The 23238-nt window shown below is 37.5% G+C and overlaps 1 protein-coding gene across 1 annotated transcript in view; it reads left to right on the forward strand.

Annotated features, from left to right (window-relative positions):
• Positions 1-12010: 12010 nt before the first annotated feature.
• HNMT (histamine N-methyltransferase) overlaps positions 12011-23238 on the forward strand; it is a 55349-nt gene continuing 44121 nt past the window's right edge. The window contains exons 1-2 of the mRNA XM_021009485.2: positions 12011-12204; positions 15180-15232. Of these exons, the coding sequence (XP_020865144.1) occupies positions 12068-12204; positions 15180-15232 (190 nt within the window). The 5' untranslated portion in view covers positions 12011-12067. The remainder of the gene's footprint in view (positions 12205-15179; positions 15233-23238) is intronic.

A 23238-nucleotide genomic window follows, 5' to 3' on the forward strand; every position in this document is an offset into this window, starting at 1 on the left:
CAATATTTTTCTTTTTACTTGTAGTAGCTTAGTAGCTTAGTTTTTATAATCACCTCTAGTCCTGGGATATGAAGGATGGTGCCTGTGACCTCAGACTCTCCTCTTCCATGGAACTGAAACCAAGACCCGGTCCTTCTCCACAACACAAATGGATCTGGTGTTCCTTGTTAGCAGACATTCCCTCAATCATCCCTGTCTCAGACACCCAATACCACTCACTGTCCTGGAGGTAAAAGTTCCTGAAGCTGGGGCCAAGGCAGTCTCCCAACCCAAAGAACTCCAGGGCTTGCCACTTGCTGTTTAAGCAGACCTAGGACCTAGCCTGTAGGTATTTACTCTTCACAGAGAACAAACTTTGACCTGAGATTTTTCTTCAGGTCTTCTCTAATTGTCCCAGGAGGACCCCTGCTCTGCCCCTACTCTTATTTGTCTTTACTACTCAATATTCCCCTTGAGGTCCCATTTCATCTCTTTTGTGGAGGAAAATCTTAAGAGCTTGAAATTTTTGGACCTAGTCCTCCATCTTCCCAGAATCCTCTTGACAAAATTCATTTTGATCTTCTTTTTGTTGTTGTTGTCATGAACTTTTAAAAAAAATACACACATATAGCAAGTGACAGTAAGAACCCACAATTAAAGACAAAAAAAATTCACAGATCTTTAAAAAATGATATTTTTTAAAAATTCCAAAGTGTAGAATAAAAAAACATTTTAATTCAAAAGGCAAGATATAAGAACTTTGTTATATTGAGAGCAAAAAACAAATAAGAATAGCTATGAATTGAATTCCAAATGTTGTTTCTATCTTCTCCAACAATAATCATCATTTTTGAAAATGGAAAAAGTAGGAAGCATGGTTAAGACAGAATCAAATCCAAGATGGTTGCTGCTTGCTAGTGTGGAGATAATGGCAGCCTTGAGGGAAAGTGACTACTCTGGCTTAGATTTCGTGACACAAAAGAATAGGAAAGACAGGTAGACATAGTTTGACATGCATCCAAGACCTGAAGTAGACAGACAAAACATGGGGTTTAAAAAAAAAGGATTAGTAGAATCTGATAGAAGCCAGCCCAGGAGGAATAGGAAGCTCTCAAGAGTGAAATTCTGAAAATTTATGGAGGAAAAAAATCTGATGAATTAATTTATATGTAAGCTCTTTGAAGGCAGGAGCCCTTTCTGCCTTTCTTTGTATCCCCAACATTTAAAATAGTATTTATCATATAATAAGCAATTAGTCATGTGTATGGACTATCTGACTGATAAAGAAAAGGAGAAAGTATGCAAAAATAACAATGTAGATGAAAAGTGAACTAATTTGCCAACTTAAAATTTTAAAAGTATTAAAATGGAAGTGAAGATACCCAAAGAGGACAAGTGAAACAGCATGAAATGACCCTGTAACAATTTTTTCAGGCATGCTGAAATTGAAAATGAGCTATCAGGAGTAAGGAATTCTAAAGACAATTAAAAGAGTTGTTCTTGAATAATGAAGAGGAGGGTAAAAGAAGAGATAAGACCACTGGTTGTGGTGGATAGAACTGATAATGAATATAGAAAATAAGAACTGCTCATTTCTTACATCATTTCTGTTTTCTCTACCAAGAAAAATTATCTGAAAAATGGACTGAAAAGGACAAAAACAAAATGACTAATAAGAAGTTGATCCCCAAGATAAGTAGGGGGATAGAAAGAGCACAGCTATCTGCATTTGATGGATTAAGGTTACCAGGCTCAAAGGAACTTCATCTAAGGATACTAAAAGATTTATTAAATGTGATTGTTGAACAACTCTCAGCAAACTCTGAAAAATTAAGGAAAATTGATATATCATAGGACTGGAGAAGGACAAACAGTGGTCCAATATTTTGAGAGTAGAGTCAACAAGCTGTATGTCAGTGGGTTTAACTTCCATTCCTATAAAAATCTAGAATGGCCTATTAAAGAATTAATCTAAAAACAAAGAAGCAGTGACCAAAAAATGGTCAGCATGACTTCACATGATAATTAAATGAGACTATTTATTCATCTACATTTCTTTCAGTATAATATTACTAATCCTAATCACTAAGCACTAAACAGAATGTGGTAAAAATATTTTAACTAGATTTTAGCAAATCAAAGTAGTAGAATCATTCATGTTATTTGTTACAGAGAAGATGGAGAAATATCAGCTAGACAATTCCATAGTTACGTAAATTTGTAATTATGGAAATGTCCATATTAATGACCTGTAGAATAGTCATTAATGATTCAATGTTAATTTGGAAGAATGTCTAGAGTGAAGGATCTGTGTTTGGCTCTGTGCTGTTTAACATTTCTCAATGACTTATATAGAAGTTTAAAACGTTATTTTTACCAAGGCTGCTGTGGGACAAAGCTAGGAGGGGTAGAGCCCTTCTATTGAGAAATGATAATCTCCCCCAAAATATTGACAGGTTAGAATACTAAGACTAATTAAACAAGTCAAGAAACACTTAATGGCTATGAGCCAGATACTATTTGAAGTGCTAGAGATAGGAGTTCATACTCTAATGTGAGAGACAATATTCAAACAAGTATGTATAAAGAAGATAAATACATAAATTGAAGCTAATTTCAAAGGGAAAGCAATTGCATTCAAGGGTACTAAGAAATGAGTCTTAAAGAAGGTGGAATTTTAGCTGAGGCTTGGAGTAGAGCCAGTGAAACAAAGAGAAAGAGATTAGGAGGGAGATCATTCTGGACATTGGAGGAAGGGGAAGGAAGTATGGAAACTAGTGAAAATACACTGAATTGGAAGTCTGAGTATCTTGTGTAAAGACCAGCAAGGCCAGTACCATTTAAAGATACATGGAATGGAGTTACGTGGAAGAAGACTGGAAAGGGAGGAAGAAGTCTGATTATGAAAAGTTTGAAAAGCCAAAGAGAGCATTTTATTTTTGATCCTGAAGATAACAATATACAACTGGAGTTTAATTAATAGGCAGGTAATATGGTCAGACTTGCTCTTTAGGAAGATCAACTTGATATTAGCTGAATATATGATGGATTAGAGTGGGTAGAAACTTGAGGCAAGAAAATTAACCAGAAAGCTATTTCTATAGTCCATGCATTAGGTGATGAGAGCCTGAACCACCATGGGGCTACTTTCATAAGAGAGAAGGAGCTATACATAAGAGATATTGTGAAGACAGAATAAACAGGACTTGGCAACAGATTGAATATGGGGAATGAGAGCAACAAGTTGAGAATAAGGTCAAATTTAACATGGATAAAGGTAAAATCTTATATTTGGCATCACAAAATCAACTCCCAAGAACAAGATAGGGGAGATGTGGATAGATAGCAATTTATCAGAAAAGTCAATATGGGAATTTTATCAGAATGCAAGGACAAGATGAGTCAGCAAAAAAAAAAAGTCAATACGATTTTAGACTATATTAAGAAAGGTTTATTTTTTGAGAATGAAAAAAATGACAGTGTTAAAATTATATCTTATTCTGGTTCCCCTGACCACCACCTCACTTCTAGACAGTATAGTAAGTTTATAAGTAGCCAGTATAAATTAACAATAATAGGAACTAAGATTGCAAAGTGGAGCCTAGAAGTCAAATGTAGACCTTCTCAAAGATCACAGGAGCAGAACTGTGTTATATATTGACAAAAAAAATCACATCCTGAAACTATGGACTAAATTGGGGTTGGGGAACATGTGGCCTCCAGGCACGGGCTTTTGACTGAGTTCAAGTTTTATGGAACAGATCCTTTTAAGGGGATTTGTTCTGTGAAGTTTGTATTCAGTCAAAGGGCCGCACCTGGAAACCTAGAGGGCCACGTATGGCCTAAAGGCTGCAGATTCCCCACCCCTGTGGTAAATCAAGGGAAGCAATCTAAGCCTTGATATCAGGGTATGCAAACCTCAGATAAGTCCCATATATCTGCAGTAAGACCAGAAGAGTACCAAATGTTGTTGATAACTTTGACATGATATGGATATATTAACTTTAAAGTTTTACTGACAACTTTGAGATGATTTTAATATGTTAATGAGGTGACACAGATAAGAGTCTATCCCCCACCAAAATCCTATGAATATAAGACTTCAAACTCCTGCCCACTGCACACTCTTCCATCATCTCCATGTAGGTCCATGCTGCTCCAGGGCTCTCAACTCAGATCCATGGTTACATTAGTGACTTTCCCACTGCCTCTTTTCTTCCCAACGCTTATCCTGGTCCCACACTGTGAGCCTCTATATCCTACCTCTCTTTCACCATTTGTCTCTGTACTTTTTGTGCCATTTGCCCCTTTCTGCCTTATTAAAGTGTGATTGCAGCCTTCCTTCCTGCTGCCATCATGGTCTTTCACGGCTAGTACCCAAAGGACCAGGCATGCCTGCCTCTTTTCATTATTCCACAAATTAATTATAATTTCACGTAGTATCCCAGAACTCTGTCCTGGTCAGAACATCTTGAGTATTGTGTTAACTTCTGGGTACCAGTTTTTAGAAAGAACTGATAAGCAGAAAGGTATATCCATAGGAGGAAGGCCAGGAAGATGGGAGCTTTAAGACCATGCCATGAGGACTGGTTGAATGAGCTGTGGATATTTAGCCTGTAGAAGGGAAAAACTTGGGGGGGGGAAGTTGAGGAGGAATAAGAGTTATCTTTTATTATTTGAAGGGTTATCACCTGAAGGAGAGATCAGACTTGTTCTGATTGACCCTAAGGAGCAGAATTAGGAGTTAATTTGTAGCAAATCTGCAAAGAGTTAGATTTAATATAAGGAAAATTTTCCTAACAATTAGAGCTAATCAGAATCAGAATGGATTGCCTCAAGAAGTTATGACTTCAACCTCACTAGATGCATTTGTTGAATATGGTATAGAGGAGATTTTTGTTAAGGTACGGATAGCCTCTGAAACCTCCCCCAAATGGAAAATCCTTTTAATTCTTTAACAAGCTAAGATACAGTAAAGAAAGAACCTAACTTGCTTTTAAAAAGTAAAGATTTCACACTGAGGATTTATAGCAAAGATTTAGACTTGAAAAGGACCTCAGAAGTAATTTATTCCAACACATTTATTTTACAGATGAAGAAAATGAGGTCCAGAGACATGAAGTGACTTGTTCAAGGACCCATGGGTGGTAAATTATAGAGCAGGAATTTGAACCAACATAGTTCTTTCCATTACACCATGATACCTCCTTATATCTGAGGCTCCTGAAGATACCTACGGATTTGATTGTAGGCCCATTGTCAATGATCTTTCAGGATACATAGAATGAGGAAAAGAAAAGTGCTAGAGGTGGTGGAGCCAAGATGGCAGAATAAAAGTAGTGACTTACTTGAGCTTCCCCCAACCCCCCTCCCCAAATACCTGTAAAAAATGGCTCTAAACAAATTCTAGAGCAGCAGAACCCAAGAAAAGACAGAGGGAAACAATTTTCAAACCCAAGACAATGTGGATAGTTGATTGGAAAGTCTATTGGGCTGGGAGAGGAGAGCAGTTCAGCATGAACATGCAGGCACAGACTAGGCCTCAGCGAACCTCAAACAGCCCTCAGGGGGATTAAATCAAGGGAAGCTGTGGCAGTTTCCCTACTTCTCAACCCAGAAATGCCAAAGACAACTTAGAAGATCAGTAGGAAACATCTGTCTCATCACCTGAGAGAGGAGCTCTGTCTGGTCCCAGGCCTGGGGGGCAGTCCCTGGAGCTCTTGGCCCATGAACTGTGGGAGAATTGAGTGGATGCTCAGAGGGGGATTGCAGGGATCTCTTTGCTGGTGCTTGGGCAGGATTTTCTTGCTTTGCTCATGCTTGGATTTAAGTGCAGTTTTGGGTGGTAATCCTGGGGCTAGGAGGATCGAGTTATGGTGAAGCTTGTGGTAGCAGTAAATAGAAAATCCTCCTCACAGTTCCAAGGTAGAAAAGAGTGCTTGTGGTCACTCAAAGACCAGAGCACAGTTCAGAAAAGGAGAAAATACCTCGCCTTTGATCATAGCACCTTGGAAGAACAGAAAACTTACAGGTCCCTAGATGTATCTCTGAAAACAGCTGCACAAAACCCCTGAAGTTTGGGACAGTACATTCTCCACACTGGAAGCAGATGCCTACCTTAACAAAGAGTTGGAAATTCAAGTAATTGGCTGGGATTATGAGCAAACGGCATAAAAAAGTCAGACCATAGAATCTTCCTTTGGTGACAAAGAAGATCAAAACATAAAACCAGAAGACAACAAAGTCAAAGCTCCTACATCCAAAGACTCCAAGAAAAATGTGAATCAGTCCCAGGCCATGGAAGAGCTCAAGAAGGATTTTGAGAAGCAAGTAAAAGAAGCAGAGGAAAAACTGGGAAGAGAAATGAGAACAATGCAAGAAAATGATGAAAAACAAGTCATCAGATTGCTTTAAGGAGACCCAAAAAAATACTCAAGAAAATAACACCTTAAAAAAATAGCCTAACCCAAATGGCAAAAGAGGTCTAAAAAGCTAATGAGAAGAATGCCTTAAAAACAGAATTGGCCAAATGGAAAAGGAAGTCCAAAAGCTCATGGAAGAAAATACTTCCTTAAAAATTAGAATGGAACAATTGCAAGCTAATTAAGGAGTGAGAAAGGATTATACTGGGAGAAGGAGAAAGGGAGAGGTAGAATAGGGTAAATGATCTCACATAAAAAGGACAAGAAAAAGCTTTTACAAGGGAGGGGAAGTGGGGGAAGGTGAGAGGGAATGAGCTAATCTTACTCTCATTGCATTTGGCTTATGGAGAGAATAACGTACACACTCAATTGGGTATGGAAATCTATATTACCCTACAGGGAAATGGGGGGAAGGGGATGGGGGCATGATAGAATGGAGGACAGATTGGAGGAGGGGGCAATCACAAGCAAACACTTCTGAGGAGCAACAGGGTTAAAAGAGAGAATAGAATAAATGTGGGGCAGGATAGGATGAAGGGAAATACAGTTAGTTTTTCACATCACAACTATGGAAGTATTTTGCATGACTACACATGTATAATCTGTATTGAGTTGCTTGCCTTCTCAATGACGGTGGGTGGGGAGGGAGGAAGGGAAAAAAAATTTTGAACCCAAAGTTTTAAAAGCAAATGTTAAAAATAGTTTTCACATGCAACTGGGAAATAAGATACACAGGCAATGGGGTATAGAAATCTATCTTGCCCTACAGGAAAATAAAAGGGGAAGGAGGTAAGAGAAGGGAGGGTGGTAATAGAAAGTAGGGCAGATTAGGGGAAGGATTATTCAGAATGCGTATCATCTTAGGATGGAGGGAGGGGCAAGATAGGGAGAAAATTTCTGTGGAAGTGAATGTTGAAAATTAAAAATAAATCAATTAATAAATGTTTAATATAATAAATAAAATATAAAAACAAAAAAAGTGCTAGAAGATTGAATAGAGATGAGCTAGGCATCTAGTATGTGCACATACCCCATTAGCTTGCTCAGATGGCATCTCTCCACGTGGAGGACACTAAAGAGCATCCTCTAAGATGAGGATGTTAGGCTACTGCTTCTGGAGAATTGTGATGACATGTAAGGAAAGTACCTTGGAGAGATCATTATGTAACTGGTTTCAGTTGACTAACTACATGCTTGGGAGGAGCCATTTTTGATGGGAGTTGTGTAGCTAGAACTATTTATTAACATCTAAAGGGTTTGAGTCTTGTCTGGGCATCTGGCTCTGCTCCATTTGCCTTTGGAGTAATTCACATTAACTGCTGTGAGATAGATACTGTGCTATAAAGGGAAGGGCCCTGAGACTTTCCCTTTCTGAAGCCATATGGACCCTAAGAAACAGAACTCCCTTAGGCTTTTTGTTTATTCTTTTCCATTCTAGGCATGAGAAATAGAGTCACCAACTTGGTTGGGAGAGAAAGCCACAAGAATCCAGTAATTATAACCGAGGCCAGTGTTGCAGCCAGCCTAGCACTGATGCTTCAAGAAGCAAAGAGTGATTTTCAGGAGTAACTTTTGGAACTTCAGCCCACTGGAAGAACTTATCTAGTAGTATTGCTGCTTTGAGATATGAACTTGGTGGGACCAATATAGGAACTAAGCTAAATCTGAGATATGCTCCCTCAGAGAACAAGGGAATGTAGGGGAGAGTATGGTGTGGAGGTATTGGAGGAATATTTTTCCTTTGTTTTGGTTATACTTTTGAAAGAAATATTTCTTTGTAAAAGTTATACCATATTAAGTGGTTAAGTAGAACAAGTGTGCTACTCCTTCCTAACAAAAGGAGGAATGCAGCCAGTAGGCGTGCAGGTTCAGAGGATGGCAGTGGAAGAACAGAGATACCCCAACCTCTCAGGTTACACTGGAACTCAGGAAGCTAGAGATGCAGTAGGCCTGGCCCTAAGGGAAGGGGGTACAGAGTATATTTGTCTCACAGGCAAATGCCCAATGCTTCAAAATAGTTTACAGCTTAATTCCAGGAATTAAAACCCAGTAAGTTTGACATTGAGCCCTTAAAAAACTGTAAAAATTAGTATTAAATGGATGAGAATTTAGAGAAGGAAATATTTTACTAAAACCAAGTCATGCCAAACTAATCTCATTTCTTTTTTTTAATGGACTGGCAGATAAGGAATACCACAGATGTGCTTGATTTCAGCACACCATTTGACAGAGACTCTCATGAGATTCTTTTTAATAGAATTAAGAAATGTGGGCCTTACCATAGTACAGCTAGGTCAATTTTAGCTTTTTGTACAACCTTACTCAATGTGTGTTGATTAATGAATTGCTGTCAATCTAAAGAGAGGTCTCTAGTGGTACTTTTATTTATTTATTTATTTTTGGGCAATGACTTGAATGAATTTGGAGACAGATGACCTGGGTACAAATCTTAATTCTGCTGATTCCTTTTGTGTGATGTTGGACCAGTCACTTTACTTCAGTCAAACAAGGAGGTGGATTAGATGGCCTCTGTAGTTCCTTCTTCAGTTCTGAAATTCTATGATCCTGTAAGGACTTTTTCTTTCTTTCTTTTTTTTTTCCTTTTGAGTGGGGTGGGTGGACCTATAATTTCATTAGAATGAGGAACTCATGATGAGGGTATTCCCTCCATCAACATAGAACAGTAACTCATCTGTAATTTGTGATCTTAGAATCTCATCTGGATAAGAAAGAAGAGACTTGCCCAAGGCCATACAATTAACATGTGTCAGGGAAAGTAGCTGTGTTCCTTCCTCCAAGAATATCCATTCTGTCTCACTGTCTATATGAAGTTTTGATAAAGCACTTATACTTAATTTCTGGATATGTTAGCTAACAGGAGCAATATTCTAGAAGATCTGGATTAATAAGAATAAACTAATGATGTGAAATTTAGTAGTGAGAAGTAGAAAATTCTGTCCTTTGGTGCAAAGAATCAACTGTACAAGAAGATTAAAGATACAAGCTTAACAACCAATAATGGGGGGGGGACCCTAGGATTTTAGCTGTCTGCAAATTCTACATGTATGAGTCAACTGAAGCCCTAAATCTGATTCTGCCAGTGAAGTACTGAACTCCATGTACTGAACTCCATTTTGTTTTCTGACCTCAGTCTTGTATGTCCTCCTTCATGGAAGTAGGAGTTCCTGCCTTAGAAGTTCTTGCCTTAGAAAACCCGACAAGAAGGATAGCCACCCCAATCTATTTCATGATCCTTATATGGTCCCAAAGGCAGGATTAACCAATCGTTCCTTTGGCTTCTGTAACTTCCTGCCTATGCAACCCCTGACTGTTTACTCTGTGGCTTCTGCCTTTATAAACCCAAGCTCAATCTGGGTGTGTACCCCTCCCAGCTGCACTCTGATAAATCCACATTTCAAATTGTGTCTGGGTCTCGCTTGCTGATTTTTCGGTACAACACCAGTTACTTCCTGCATGATCTTAAGCAAGTCACTTCACTTTTATGTGCCTTTGCTTATTATTTATCTGTAAAAAGAGGAGGTTGGATTAGATAACCTCAATCTCCCACCTCCAAATCTATCCTTTCATAGTCCTTTGTACTATGTGAATGTAGCAACTTAAAAAAAATAATGAAAATCTTATTTTACAGTAACAGAAGCATAGCATTTAGACCAAAAACAGTAATAATCCCATCATCATACTGTATCCTGGTGATACCAATTCTAGATACCAGCAAACTTGAAAATATACAGGATACTATCACCAACCAGGATAGCAACAGATCTGTAAACAACATCATGAGGAATAAAGGGGGGGAAAACCCCAAAATTATAGCATATTTGCCTTGGAGAAGATAGAACTGATATTGTTTCAAATATTTGAAGGAAAAAAGCAGTGATGTTTAATCAATATAGCTTCAAAGGGAGAAATAGAACAAGTGCATGGAAGTTATAGGGAAATAGATTTTGATACCATATAAGGAAGAACTTGCTACCAACTAGAGCTATTTAAATATGGAATGTACTTCCTTATGAGTTCACTAGAAAAGCTCAATCCTGGAAAGTTTAAAATTTTTTTCGGAGTAGAGCAAGATGGGGGTTAGTGTATTTGGTAAGAGGGTGACCCTGTCAACAAAGTCTCTTCCTGGGTTAATAATTCTAAAATGCCATTAAAATACCAAATACTAAAAACTCTCAGCTCTCCTTCCTCTTCTGGCTCTTAAAATCCCTTTCTTAACTTCAAGGTTTGACTTAAGACCATTTCTAGGCTAGGCCTTTTCTTATCACCCAGTTGGGTAGTGTCTTCTCCTGGGAAATTGTATTTACTTTTTATAAAGTACATTGTACTGATTTATCTGTGTACCTGTAGTTTTCTCCCAGTAGATTGTAAGCTCCTTAAAGTAAGGGATTTTTTTTCCTCTATATCGCCAGACAGTACAGCATGTGCTACATCATAGGTAATGAGTGCTAGTTGATTGAATGAATTAATAAAGATTATGAGTGCACTAAACAAAGTGTGTTTTAAGCAGGCCAGCAGTTTGCCTGGCTGAATACAGAACATCTCTTTAGGGCTGGGAATTACTAGCAACACTTATTTCCCCCAACCTCCCTTGCCAGTCTCCTTTCTTTCATCAGTTCATTATATCATTTTACCTAAGCATATCTAGAGTGAAGCATCTGGGGTTATTTCCCATGGTGTAAAATCTATAAGGCCCTCATAGTACTTGAAATCCTTTGCCTTGCTGGGGTGAGCTCCTGCTCTCCAACATTATTGATCTGGGTTCCAGCAGTGGCCTGAAGCCAATATTACTGCCAACCCCAATACACACAAAATGAGGCATCTGCCTTCTCCATCTCATCATTGTACTCTCTCCCTCACCTAGTTTACTGAACTGACTGTCTCCTCTTCACATCCTGGTGCCCTGCTCCCCTAAGTCTGTCTTCCCCGGCAAAAAATCCTAGTTATGACTTCACTTCCTCCTGCTGTCAGCTTTCCAAGACTAGTCTTCTATTTAAAAAAGAAAGATACTAGCAGAAATATGATCCAAGTTCCACATTTTTCATATCATATCAATTTTTCTAAAGGTCAAATGAACATTAAAATGTCACTTGTTGAACCTTTTTCCATCTAGAGAATTAGAAAAGACAGTATTTTCTCCCAAGAGTTTGGAGAGAGACAACAAATCTATCCGTTCTGCTTTTAGTATATGATTCTGTATCCATAATGGCTAATGCTTTCCTAACTTTGAGGTTTCTTTGGCTTTTTCAGACATTTAGCTTTCCTACTTGGAGCTGACTTCACTAGGACAACCACAGGAGAAATAGGAAATGAAGCCAAAGTAATCTTGGTTTTTATAGGTCTAGCAAAAAGCCCCTTGAGGTTTGAAACAAAAGTTTCAGCAGTGGGACTTACTGCCTGGTTTTACTACTTTTCTCCCTTTCATTAAAATAACAATTCAGCAGGGGTTAAAGTCTCTGGAACCACGTCCAGTGGAGCATTTTATATGCTAATGAGTCCCGCTCCAGTGGCAGCCACTGGTGACCTGCTCCCCACTTATCTAAATTCTGGACTGGGGGATGGGAAGAGGGTGGTGGCCAGGAGGAGGAGCGGGGTGGAGGACAGAGAGAAACTTCCCTTCCCCTTCTGCCTTTCTCACAAAACCAAACATGGCATCTTCCATGAGGAGCTTGTTTTCTGATCATGGCAGATACGTTGAAGCTTTTCGCCGGTTTCTGGCTAATTCCACGGAGCACCAGTGCATGCAGAATTTCATTGAGGAGAAGCTGCCAGGCATTATAGCAAGGTAACAAAAGACAGACGCTTTCCCCAGAAGGACAGACCCCTGGGAAACCACAATCCGTGCAAAGTGATCGATGCATGCTGCGGGAGGAACCGAGGCTGGGCATGCGGTGGCTAGGGAGAGATGCAAGAGATACGGATTGCTTCTGCTTCTCATTCTCTCCCCACCCCTCCCCGCCCCTCCCCTGACCAAAAGGCTTCAGTCCAACCTTACATTTAGACATTCCACCCAATTGCCCTGTTTGCAATAGGAGCCTTTCAAGCCACAAATAGACAAGAGTTAACCATTTCCAGGCACCGAGTACATTTTTGGGTGAAAAGATAAAAAGCTTTTAAACTCACATATTTACATTCTTTTCTCTCCCCCTCCTTCCCCCTCCCTATTTCGTCCTTCCCTACTCCCTCCCTTGCTTCCTCCTTTCCTCCCATGCTTCCTCCCTCCCTCCCTCACTCTCTTCCTTCCTTCCTTCCTTCCTTCCTTCCTTCCTTCCTTCCTTCCTTCCTTCCTTCCTTCCTTCCTTCCTTCCTTCCTTCCTTCCTATTTGCCTAAAGTTTGACCTACCACTGAACATCATTTTTAACTCTCCTGGTATTGTTTCTACCTGTTCAGTTCTGTTCCTACTGAGCAAAAATCATTCATATTATCCCTAGGTTCCAGATACGGTTTCCTCCATTTATGTTTTCTGGATTAGCCTGAATTTTAAACAGTCATTAAATAGCACTTGCCACTGAAAAGAACTGGGTGCCCCTTAACCTTAGTAATATCCATTTAAATATCTTTCCTTATGTATTATTATGATTTATCACTTCACTTATCATTTACCAAAAGAAAAATCATTAACATCTATCTTTTCAGGCTGGTATTAGCTGTATGACCCTTTAAAAGAGAGTTTCCCCATTATCAGTGAAACAGACTTGCTCCCCTATAATCCATGAGGTTCATTTTTTTTTTTGTGGTGATGAATGTGTTCAATTTGTGGCAGAGCTGATAAGCGTTATGAGAGGACTAGATCCCACATTCTAAAGATAATCAAATATCCTGCCTTGGGGATGTGGATTTCAATAAATTAACGCAAGTGTTGCATTGGGGCAAGGGAAAAAGATACTGAAATGGGTGAGCCTTAGATCCTATCTACAAACGCATCAAATCCCTAAATTCTCTCCTCCCCTGGTTTTCACTCTGGCTTCTCTTAATTTTGTCATTGGGCCTGTCTGACAATAGCAGAGGAGGGAGTCCTTGGCTTGAATTTTAATAGGATCCCCTTTGCCTTTTCCAAATCTTTCTTGTTTTCTTTTTCTAGGGACAGTTATGTCCCAGGACTTCAATGTAAAAGATGGCATTTTATTTTCTTGTGATAGAATTTTAAGGTCCTAATCTAATTCTTTACCGGGTATGTAAATGAGCCTGGGTTCTGGAAGGTTATGCCAGCAGAGCACACATTTTGGCAAGCCTTTCTATGGTAGAAAGGCTTCAGTTAGACACTAGGTGACAAGCTGTAAGTCTGATGTCAAAGCATCAGCCTAGTGAAAATTAACTAAACTCATCTACAGATTAGGCCTAAGACGATGAATTTTTGGCTCCTATGACTCTTGAAGATCATCAGTTAAGTTGTGCAGGAGCTGTGATTTATGTTGGTGGAGTCAGTATTACATATCAAAGAAATTACAGAGCCTTGACATATTATAGAATCACAGAATTTGACGGTTGGAGGGAACTTTAGTTCCTATCTAGTCTAACTCATTCAAGAAAAGAGTGCCCCAATATAAAATAAACCCCCAAAATATTTATGGAAGTATAACAGAATATATTATATATAGGTTATATAGTGAGAGCACAGACTTACATTCATTTAACTTTCATGGAAACTGAGGCCCAAAGAGGTTAAGTGATTTGTCCATTGTCACACAGGTAGGAAGTATAGAATACAACATGATATGGAACAGGCCTGGTACTGTTATTCACAACCTGATGATGTACAGCATGGAAATACCAGATGCTTATTTATTTACTTGTTTGTTTGTTTACTTATTTATTTGTCCATTCATTCATTCCTTTGTTTATTTATCACCTAGAATTTGCAGTGGGGCTATTTGTATTCATACAAAGGAAATAAAAGATAACAGTGACCATACTATTGGATGTCCATTCTAATTGGGTGTACATGACAGGATTCCGGGTTAAAAACAAAATAAAACAACAAACAAAAACAAAAAAACCTAAGAATTTTCAAAAGCAATATGCATGTTTGCCCTAAAATGCTAAGTGATAAAAAGCAAAGGGATACTTGGACTGGAAGTCTCCTTGGGAGAGAAGTTTGCAGTAGATTTTGAGTAAAGGAAGGCACCTGTGAAGGATTTTGTTGAATGTTCTTACTTCATTTGAAAAATATCAACTTAATGGAAATTCATGAGATGTCATTCCAAGTTTTTTGATCTTAAGTCCTATGAATCAAGGATAGAAACCTTCTCACTGATTAGGTCAGCTTTCCCATATCCACACAGATTCGTCTGTTCCTCTTCTATCAATTTATAGATGAAGAAACTGACATTGAGAGGCAAAGGGACTTACCAAAAACCAGATGGGAAAATCATAGAATAGCATTTCTGGAAGAGACTCTAGGGGTCATTCGGTTCACTCTGCCTGTTATCTCCTATTGCCTTTCTAAATTCTTCTCTGTATACAAAGATGCACAATCTTTCTTGAGGAAAAGGATTGGTTAGTTGTGAGATCCTCATTACTTAGTATAGTGCTTTACCCAGAGGCACTTAATTAATGTTTGTGGGGACTGAGTTATTGAAGGAGACAAACATGAAGATTTTTTGCTTGATTTTTTTAATTCCCAGTTGTAGAGATTTTGTTCCATATTTTTTTGGGGTGGGGGAGGGAGGAGCTGTGTTACCTACAACTAAACTTTCTAATCAGATTTTCCACAGCACCTAGCACCCATTTTAAAATATGTAAATGTCTTTTATTTCCAGGATTGGAGACACAAAATCAGAAATTAACATTCTAAGCATAGGTGGTGGAGCAGGTATGAATAAAGAATTGTGTTTTTATGATTTGCACATTGTTATGTAAAGAACCATGGTTATAGTCAATAGAAATGTTGTTAATGTCATAGTAATTCCTCTTCTTTTCCTTCATAAGGCAGATTGAATTATCTTATTCTCTTTGTCTTGATGATGATAATGATGAGTTAGCTTACCTTGATGGATAAAGGGCTGGTCTTAGGGCCAGAAAGATCTGGGTTCTAGTCCTTCCATCTTTGACAAGTTACTTAACCTCTCAGTGGCCAAGACAACTTTGTAAGAAGAGTTGTTTATTTGTGTTGGTAAAGAGTTTCCTCACCAAAAGTCCATACATTAATAATAAAACAGATTAGGATATAGATAGATAGATGGATAGATATATAGATAGATAGATAGAAGAGAGATTTAGACCATTGTTATCTGCATTAGTGACTCAATGTGGGATAATATAATGCTAAACTGGGAGTTAAGACTTGGTTTCAAACCCTGCCTATGGCACTTGACTATGGGCAGGTCATTTAACCTCCTGGAAACTTAATTAACTCTCAGGCTATAAAATAGAGATGGGTTGTGATCGAATCTGCTGTCAGCAGACATAATTTTCACATTGGCAAAGTCACAGATACTTAACACAACAATGAATTATTATTAATAGTATTAATGATACTACTATTTCAGTTAATAATAATAGTTGAGGCAATTTGTAGGCCTTTGTACTAGTATTTATACCACCTATATGATATAGTAATAGATGTAATTTTATTATCCTAATCTATACATGGCAAATATGCCAAGACTGTATTTTGTGTAATTTTTTCAAATGATCATAGGGCTGGAGGACACTCTAAGAAGCCATCTCAGATAAATCATTGTCTTGGTACCAAAATTGGGCACCAACCAATCCTGAAAGATAACTATCTATATCTTTTCTTTAAATATATCTCCTGAAGGAAGTTCTAAAATCTCACTTAGTCACTGACTCACAGCTCTTCTAGTCAATCTTATGTGGTATTTGCTTAATGTCCTAAATTTAATATTTCTTGGTATAAATTAAAGCTTTTTTCCTCTTGTCTGACAGGTCCAGACCTGGAAAGAGTCTCTGTCTGTCTGTCTGTCTGTCTCTCTCTCTCTCTCTCTCTCTCTTTCTCGAATATATACGTATATGTATGTGTGTGTATGTGCATGTGTGTGTGTGTGTGTGTGTGTGTGTGTGTGTGTGTGTGTGTGAGTGTATCCTAACAGCCTCACACTGAATGCTAGATGGCTTAAAAAGTGATCAGTTATCTGGCTATTTCTAAATATACAGATACCTTGAACATAGTAGTTTCTCAACAAATATATGTTGATTGGTTGATTTTGCCACTATATGTAAATTATTGATTCATTTTCATATTTTATCCAGATGTTTATCTCATATCCCTAGCTTGAATCTAGTAAATATATACTACCTAGTGCTACATGTTAGACCACATTACCACTAAAATCCCCACCAGTCCTTTAGGAATGTAATTGAAAGTCTATTCTTTGACAGAAAATGGCTTAAGGTATAGCCACAAAAAAGCCAGGGAAATCTCACTCATGCCTCAGAAAACAAAATGCAACTGAAGTGCCACTTAGACTCAGGAAAATTCAAGGAACAAAGACCAAAGAATATTGCTAGATGGGAAAATTCCTAAAAGCTTGTGGCCAAAAATAATCCATGGCTGATGATTGACTTCTTAGGTTGAGAGAATTTGCAGCTACTAATTGTCTAATTAGTTTATTATAACCAGGCCCAGCATTTCCTATGTGTTCTGCATATAAGTTACATAGGCTAAATAGGCACTGTGAATATCATATCAAAGTTTCACTAGGGCTTAGACAAGGGAGGGAGGGGGAAGGATTACAAGGAAAAGTAATTAAAAACAATCCATACAGAGGCCAATTTAATTGACCTCTTAATATAAAGTTAATTGAATTCCTGATGTACATTTAGCCAGATGCTCTTAAGTTAGCTGGAGTAAGGAATATTTGCCTATTGCAGTGGTCCCTTAGAGTTGTATCTAGGAGCTAACATATGCCATTTACAAAGAACATGAGAAACAATTGCAAGAGAGTTGAATCTGACTGAAATTAAACACTATATTAATAGCGTGAATTCCTCCAGGTGTGATATGAATGACCTTTTGGGTCACTTTGAGCTGTAACTTAATTTCCCCAAGGTATAAATCAGGTGAATTAGAAATGCCCCTTAAGAAGTCAAGTTATTACAAACAGGATTTTGTTTTCCTTGGTGACTACCTGAAATCCAATGTGATGCATGGGTTTTATTTGTTTGTTTGTTTTTTGGGTTCTTTTGGAAAGCATAAGAAAGAAACCATTCTGAAATCTCTGTTAACCTGTAATCTCATCCCGGCAGCGTATTTGGACATCCAATGAGTATGTGATTCCTCAGCAGCAGGTTACAACCCATCTAGATCTATATGACTCTAGTCCATGTTCACTCACAAGTTTCCACAGAATCCACCCAACATCCTGAGAACCTTCTTTGTGCTTTCTATATATTGTATGATTAGCTACAGACCAAATGAACATTCCATCCATCATGCTTCACTGTTGCTACCCGACCATGTGTGCAAGGACTGTCTTTATATCCACTGCCTGGCACATAGTAAATACTCACTCATCCTTAAGTAAAGCCACTTAATAAATGTTTATTGATTGACTCATTGACCAATTCCATGGTTTTTTTTTCCCAATCATACATCTCTTTTATAGCATCTTTTATAGCCTGTGTAATCCTGGGTTTGTAAGGTGTTTGCATCCTGCATGTGACCACTGTGCCCTTTTCAGGAAGTTTTAACCTGAGGTCCATTAATATAAATATAGAAATATATACACACATATGTAAGTATTTATATATTGTCTCATTTGATACTTGCCATAGTGGGAGGGAGGTGCTATTATTATCTCAATTTTACAAATGAGGAAACTGAGGGTAAGTGAAGGTTAAATGACTTTCCTAGGGTCACACAGTTAGTAAGCATCTGAAATTAGATTTGAATTCAGGTTTTCTTGACTCAGGGACAACACTCTAGCTACTGTGCCACATAGCTACCTGTTCAGACAGATGCACAGAGACAGAGACAGAAAGACATGGACAGATAGTTGTATTTCAATATAATTTATTTCTTTTGTAACTTTGTATTTTATTATTTGTTTTTAATAACATTAGTCTGAGAAGGGTTCCATAGGTTTCACCAGATTTCCAAAGAGGTTTATAACACATAAAGATGAGATTAAGAACCCCTGCTTTACAGAATTGTCAACTTTACTACTTTGGCTAAATCCCATCAACTAAAATAACACATGATATCAAGAATCTCCCATTTGTAGGTTTATGAGCCATATGGAAAAAAAATTCTATCAGAAACACTTTGGAAAAATACCCAGATACATTCAAATGTATGAACTCTGAGCTGTATGCTCAAATTGGAGCAGATTAAGAAAAGCTAGGTACTTGGGGCAACATGGGTGGCCTGTCATGATTAGTTATTACTTTCCGTATAATTTGTACTGCAAAAAGAAGTTGGATATGTCTTAAATGAAGGAGATCTGAGAAAACTGTCCTTTTATTTTTTCTGTCAGTATGTTAACCTGTTTGTTGGCTTAAAGAGAAGTACGCCAAGAATTGTGAAAACTTCTTATTTAGAGAACTTAACAAAATATCAGCTGGCCAATCATACTTAGGTAGAATGAAAATAGATGGGCCAGCTGAGAGAAACAGGAAGGCTTTCTAAAAAGGTGTTCAGCAACTCTTTGTGGAAGCTAAGCCAGAGCTAGAGCCTTGAGCAATCCAAAAGAAAGGAAATCAATGGTAACCTTTTTATGTGGCCTTCAAGTAATCTCTCACATCAATAAAACACTACAGATAAGCAGGTACTGTGGTACATAGATTATACTTTCTAATGTAGCAAGGTGTGCAAAGTCCATTCCTTCTGTGTATGTAGGAAGAAAAACAAAGGTAATAGATCAGGAGGGAAATAAATCTTCAGCAGAAGCTTAAAAAGTGCTGGATTTATAGGACCTAAATAGGAAGTATGAAGACCTACTTTTTTTAAAGAGTTGAAACAAAATATCTCTCACTATTATTGTTGCTATTATTCAGATTATTTCTTTCAGTTTTCCAAATTCTTCATTTTATTTTAATTTCAACAGCCTTTTTTGAAATATTGAGAATTATTTTATTCCATGTGCCTAAACCTCTTTCAATGTCTTTTCTGAAATGGCCACAGTTCTATTTTGTAACATAAAACTGCCACGTGCAACCTCATTATTATTCACCATTTAATGAATATTATCTGTGTGCTTGATGGTTTGGGGTGGGGGAAGCCCATGGCCTTCCTGGGATAGGATGCTATAATTTTACTATATATAAATTTATTCCTCCAAGGAAAATCCCAGAAGGGGATAATGGCTTCTGGTTTCTCATTGCTCTAGGCTCTGCTTTAAGGAGGCCAGCACATTATCTGTCCTGCTGTTCCCTGCTTTCTAAGGAATGGGCTGAAGGACAACTGAGATGAATTCGCTGTATTCAGATTTCTGCTGGTTTTTGTTAACCTGTTGTGAGACTCAGCCCACTGCCTTAGTATAACCCCCATGTGTATGTATATACATGGAATCACAGATCACAGAATCATAGATCTATAGCTAGAAGCCATCTAGTCTGGCCTCCACATTTTGTAGATGAGGAAATTGAGGGACAAAGAGGTTAAGTGACTTTCCCAAAGTCACACTGACGGTAAGGGCAGATCTGGGACTCAAACTCACCCAGTTTCACCAAATACCATCACACACAATAACTATTTTTGGCTTATATATAACAATATGTCACCTTCCTGATGTATTATTTGAAGTAGTTATATACATTCTATAGTTCTGTAGGAAGCTAAAGATTATCTACTACTTTTATTATATTATTATTATCATTATTATTATTTAGGCAATTGGGGTTAAGTGACTCGCCCAGGGTCACATAGCTAGGAAGTGTTTGGTCTGAGGCCGAATTTGAACTCAGGTCCTCCTGACTTCAGGGTTGGTGCTCTATCCACTGCACTACTTAGCTGCCCCCTATCTCCTTTATTTTAAAATATAGTAATAAAAATGATACTAATAGCTAACATTTATATGGCACATTTAGGTTTGCAAAGTACTTTATATATGTGAAATCATTTGATCCTCACAACAATACTGTAAGGTAGAAGTTATTATCTTCATTTTGCAGATGAGGAAACTGAGGGACAAAGAGGTTAAGTTATACCCAGGATCACATAGCTAGGAAACATATATGAGGCCAGGTTTGAACTCAGATCTTTTTTTTTTCCTCCCTGTGTTTTGTTTTGTTTTGTTTTTTAGTTTATTATTTATTTTTTAACATTTTTTTTAAATTGAGTTCCAAATTTTCTTCCTCCCTTTAGTTCCTCCACTACCCAGTATGGTATATACTTTAGTTTAGTTTAATTTAGTTTAGGGTTAGTACCTCCCATACCTTGCACTCTCAGGCAAGTAATATGATGCCCATTTTATATGTGAAATCATGCAAAACATATTTTCCATATGTTTTCCATGCCACAAAAAAGGAAGAAAAATAAAGTGAGAAAACTATACTTCAATTTGCATTCAGAGTTTATCTCTCTCCGGAGGTGGATAGAATTTTTTGTCATGTGTCTTTTGATATTGTCTTGGATCATTGTATTGATCAGAATAACTAAATCTTTCAGAGTTGATCATTGTTACATTACTGCTATACAATATTGCTGTAACTGTGTAAAATGATCTCCTGGTTCTGCTAACTTCACTTTGCATCAGTTCATAAGTCTTCCCAGGATTTTCTGAAACCATTCCCCTCATTATTTCTGATAGTCCAAGAGTGTTCCATCACAATCATATACCATAACTTTTTCTGCCACTTCCCAATTGATAAACATCACCTCAATTTCCAATTCTTTACCACCCCAAAAAGATCTGCTATACATATTATTGTATATATAAGTCAGTTTCCTTTTTCTTGGATCTCTTTTGGGTACAGACCTAATAGTGGTATTGCCAGATCAAAGGGTACATGAAGTTTTTTTGTTTTGTTTTGTTTTTAGCCCTCTGAGGATAGTTCAAAATTATTTTCCAGGATGATTGAATCAGTTCACAATTCCACCAATAGTTCATTACTGTACCTATTTTCCCACATACCTTCTAGTATTCACCATTTCTGATAAATGTGAGTTGGTACATCAGAATTTTTAAAATTTGCATTTCTTTAATCAATAGTGATTTAGAGCATTTTTTCATATGATTATGTATAGCTTTAATTTCTTCTTCTAAAAACTGCCTGTTCGTATCATTTTACCATTACCGATTGGGGAATGGCTCTTATTCTCATAAGTTTGACTCAGTTCCCTACATATTTGAGAAATAGGTCCATTATCTGAGAAACTTGCTATAAAAATGTTTAATATTATTTCATTGACTATGCTACTTTTTATCAAAATGTAGTTTCCATGCTTATCCCTTTTAATTAGGTCTATTTTTTATTTTGCTATGTCTGAGATCATGAATGGTACTCCTGCCTTTTTGAAGTTGAAGTTCAGTTGAAACAGATTATGCTCCAGCCTCTTATTTTAACTCTCTCTCTCTCTCTCTCTCTCTCTCTCTCTCTCTCTCTCTCTCTCTCTCTCTCTCTCTCTCTCTCTATATATATATATATATTATATATATATAATATATATATATATATATTTATATATATATATATCTGTGTGTGTGTGTTTATATTTGTGTGCGTTTCTGCCTCAAGTGTCTCTCTTGTAAACAACATATCATTGAATTCTAGTCTTCGAGGTGAAGAAGAGTAACCTTCCCTGGTCCCTGTATACATTCCTCATTTGACCTGGTTACCACTGAGTTAGAGACTGACTAAGGCTCCTAAACACCTGGTCAGCTTTTAAACTCCACAGAATAGCTCCTCATCTCTTGTAACTCAGAGGGAATAAAAATAGCTTTAATGACATGAAGCTATAATATGAGAAGAGAAATAAAGCAAGACTAGTGTCTTTCCTGTTAGAAAGATACTGATACTTGCTCATTATATAAAAGGTTCTGGTGCACTGTTACTGTGCAGCCCATTAGAAATTACTTCATTAGGTAAATATAGTTTAGAGCCTAAAGTACTTCTAATTGTGAGAATTTTTAAAGATATCAAATGTACCCTAAATTGTTTATATGTACACAATGAGTTTTTCTTAATTATGTTCTGCTGTTTGTCACAGCTATTTCCCCCCTATCCATTGATTACATTTAACATCCTACTCTGATAAGATCATTATGCTGAGGAGGTGACCCAGGGTTCTTGAAAGTTTTGCCAATTGTTGGCTTCCTCTGAAATACAGCTCAAACATTACCTCCTGCAAGAGGCATTTCCCAGTTCCCTACCTGCTAGTGCCTTGCCATCTAAGGTTACATTTTATCTACTCTGAATTTATCTTATATGCACTTATTTATATTCATATTGTCTCCCTCTTTAGAATGTAAGCTCCTTGAAGACACACTGATTTTTGCTGCTTCTTTTGTATCCCCAGCTCTTAGCATGGTGCTTATCAATTTATTGATGCTTTCAGGTCCAGTGAAACAGCTTGCAATGAACCATATATCTGTCTTCTGAGAATCAGCCTAGGTAAATTAGGAAAGATTAATCACCCGAAAAGATGAACATTAGACATTTTTTTTTTGCCCATAGCAACTCATGAATACCATCTACTAAGAAATGAAAGGATTGTAATTCAAAGTGATGACAGCTCGTAGGATTTGAAGATGGGAGGAATAAAAGAGATAACTAGAGATAATGGAATCCAATTCCCTTATCTTATAGGTGAGGAAACAGATACAGGGAAGGTGTGACTTGCTCAACATCATACTAGTAGTAAACAGAAGAGCTGGGATTGGAACCTATTTGTATCCATATGACTGAAACCATTGA

The sequence above is a fragment of the Phascolarctos cinereus genome, unplaced genomic scaffold, assembly GCF_003287225.1.
Source record: "Phascolarctos cinereus isolate Bilbo 61053 unplaced genomic scaffold, phaCin_HiC Scaffold_726;HRSCAF=1367, whole genome shotgun sequence".
Taxonomy (NCBI): Eukaryota; Metazoa; Chordata; class Mammalia; order Diprotodontia; family Phascolarctidae; genus Phascolarctos; species Phascolarctos cinereus.